Source organism: Natator depressus, chromosome 1 (assembly GCF_965152275.1).
Source record: "Natator depressus isolate rNatDep1 chromosome 1, rNatDep2.hap1, whole genome shotgun sequence".
Taxonomy (NCBI): Eukaryota; Metazoa; Chordata; order Testudines; family Cheloniidae; genus Natator; species Natator depressus.
The window spans coordinates 7307708-7310552 of record NC_134234.1 but is presented as its reverse complement, the minus strand read 5'-3'; the positions used below and the strand labels follow the sequence as shown (position 1 = coordinate 7310552).

The following is a 2845-nucleotide window of genomic DNA, read 5'->3' as shown; positions in this document are numbered from 1 at the left end:
AAGATATTTTTAAATTGGGGTGGGGGGGAAGAAGGCTTTGTTTGTGGTCTGTGTTGTGTGTTCTCTGGGGAAGCGGAGAAGCATCAGGTCAGAAAACTGCTTCTCCTAAAATCATCTTAAAATGAGACTCAATATTGCAAAAAGAGTAATAAATAAGGCAAGGCATGTTAGATTATCTTTTGTTTTTAGCTTGTGAATTTTCTCTATGCTAACAGGGAGCTTTATTCCTGTTTTTTTGTAACTTTAAAGTTTTGCCTAGAGGGGAATCCTCTGTGTTTTGAATCTGATTACCCTGTAAAGTTACCTTCCATCCTGATTTTACAGAGGTGCTTCTTTTACCTCTTTGTTTCTTTATAATAAAGTTCTGTTTTTGAAGAATCTGGTTTACCTATTTGGTTGGTAGATTATTCTCAAGGCTCCCTAGGAAAGGGGGTGATGGGACTTGGGGGGATATTTTAAAGAAACAGGAACTCCAAGTGGTCCTTTTCCTGAATCTTTCTCTAACTCACTTGGTGGTGGCAGCAGCAGCCATCCAAGGACAAGGAGGGATTTATGCTTTGGGGAAGCGTTTAACCTAAGCTGGTAGAAATAAGCTTCGGGGGTCCTTCATGCGAGTCCCCACATCTGTACCCTAGAGTTCAGAGTAGGGAGGGAACCTTGACAGGAGTGGAGAAAGTGAAAAACAATATATATAAAATGAGGCAATGAAACACATTTACAAATAGCTTCAATGGAGGACAGATAATACAACGACTGCTTTCACCATGCACTTGCCATGTGTTTATGCACGTGTTATGATACAATGGGCCACACTCAGAAGTGAAGGGCCAGAAAGGGTGTCTGTGTGAAAGTTACAACTGTAAAATCACAGTTATCAAATAGGCTGCGGAACTCCCAGCCACAAGATATCATTGGGGATCAGAACATATCAGGATTTAAAGAGGGACTGGATGCTTCTAGGGGTAATTGGAAAAACCAATTTCATTAGTGAGCAATTTTTAAAAAAAAAAAAGGCTTGGCTTGGAAGGGCTCTAAGCCCTCCTGATTTACACCACAAAATATGTCCAACTAGTGGGTGTCAGGGGGAAACTTTTCCTGGGCGCTGGTTATCTCATAGCTCCCTATTGCAGGGTTTCTTCCACCTGCCTCTGAAGCTTCTGGAACTGGATAGTGCACTAGATGGACTGCATGTCTGATCCACTCTGGGAATGCGTATCTTCCTATTAATGGGGTAAATCCAAGAGTATGATTTTGCAGATCTTTCTTGAGCTCCTGGGAGTCTCTAGACTTGCACTCAGAGCAGAAAGATGTCTAGTTAAATCTCAGCTAGTCTCCTGTTCTTTTCTTTTCAGGAAGGAACGCTGAAAACTCCTTGAACCTGCCCAGTCCATTATGTCAGCTGTCAATGATACCAAATTCCAATTTACAAGTTTACTTCTCACCGGGATACCTGGAAAGGAAGACGTCTATCTCTGGATCTCTATCCCCTTCTCCTTAATGTATGTTATTTCAATAGTAGGAAATTCAGTCATTCTGTTCATTATAAAAACAGATCCAAGCCTCCATGAGCCCATGTACATTTTCCTTTCCATGTTGTCCATCACAGACCTTGGCTTATCAATATCTACCATACCGACGATACTGGGCATGTTCTTGTTCAACTCTAGGGAGATCAGCCTTGATGCCTGTTTTGCCCAGCTGTTCTTCATCCACTTGCTTCAATGTATGGAATCCTCCTTCCTCTTGTTGATGGCCTTTGACCGCTTCATTGCAATCTGTAACCCACTGAGATATGCCTCCATCTTAACTCCGTGGAGGTTATCTAAAATGGGACTGCTGTGTGTGCTAAGAGCGGTGGTCCTAGTATTACCACTCCCTTTTCTGCTGAAACGGTTCCAATACTGTCGAACTAATATTCTCTCCCATTCCTACTGTGTACATCAGGAGGTCATGAACCTGGCTTGTTCGGATATCACAGTCAACAATATCTATGGCTTGTCTACTCTAGTCTTAACCATTGGGTTGGACTCGTTGCTCATCTTCCTCTCTTATGTGATGATCTTCACAACAGTGCTGAATGTCGTGTCCCATGCGGAGTGTCTCAGGGCCTTGAACACCTGCGTTTCCCACCTCTGTGCCGTCCTGCTCTTCTACATACCAGAGATAGGCTTGTCTGTGATACACAGATTTGGGAATAGCTCTTCTCATTTGCTTCAGTTTGTCCTGGGCTACTTCTACCTGCTGGTCCCACCCCTAATGAACCCCATTGTGTACAGCGTGAAAAGCAAACAACTTCGTGCAAGGATAATCAGGGTGTTCATCAACTGAAGGGTCAGTTCCTCACGCTGCTCCCATACTAGTGACCTGGGAATCAGAAAACACAGGCCACAGCCATCTATTCCAACCTGGACCCTTACATCTGAGACAAATGGACACAAATCTGACATCAGGAATCATAACATTCAAAAATCGGAAGGAGAACACTTCAACCTCTCTGGCCACTCAGTAAAAGATTTAAGGGTGGGAATTTTGCAACAGAAAAGCTTGAAAAACAGACTCCAACGAGAAACTGCTTAGCTTGAATTAATATGGAAACTAGATACCATGAACTTGAGTTTGAATAGAGACTGGGAGTGGCTGGGTCATTACACATATTGAATCTATTTCCCTATGTTAAGTATCCTCACACCTTCTTGTCAACTGTCGAAATGGGCCATCTTGATTATCACTACAAAAAGTTTTTTTCTCCTGCTGATAATAGCTCATCTTAACTAATTAGCCTCTCACAGGTCGTATGGTGACTTCCAACTTACCTGTATGTATATATCTACATATATATATATCT

The 2845-nt window shown here is 42.4% G+C and overlaps 1 protein-coding gene across 1 annotated transcript; it reads left to right on the top strand.

The window, feature by feature from the left end:
* The first annotated feature begins 1392 nt into the window (after positions 1–1392).
* LOC141981050 (olfactory receptor 51G2-like) lies at positions 1393–2328 on the top strand. The gene has a single exon (XM_074942858.1). It carries the CDS (start codon positions 1393–1395, stop codon positions 2326–2328), a length of 936 nt encoding a protein of 311 aa, XP_074798959.1.
* Positions 2329–2845: the final 517 nt, after the last annotated feature.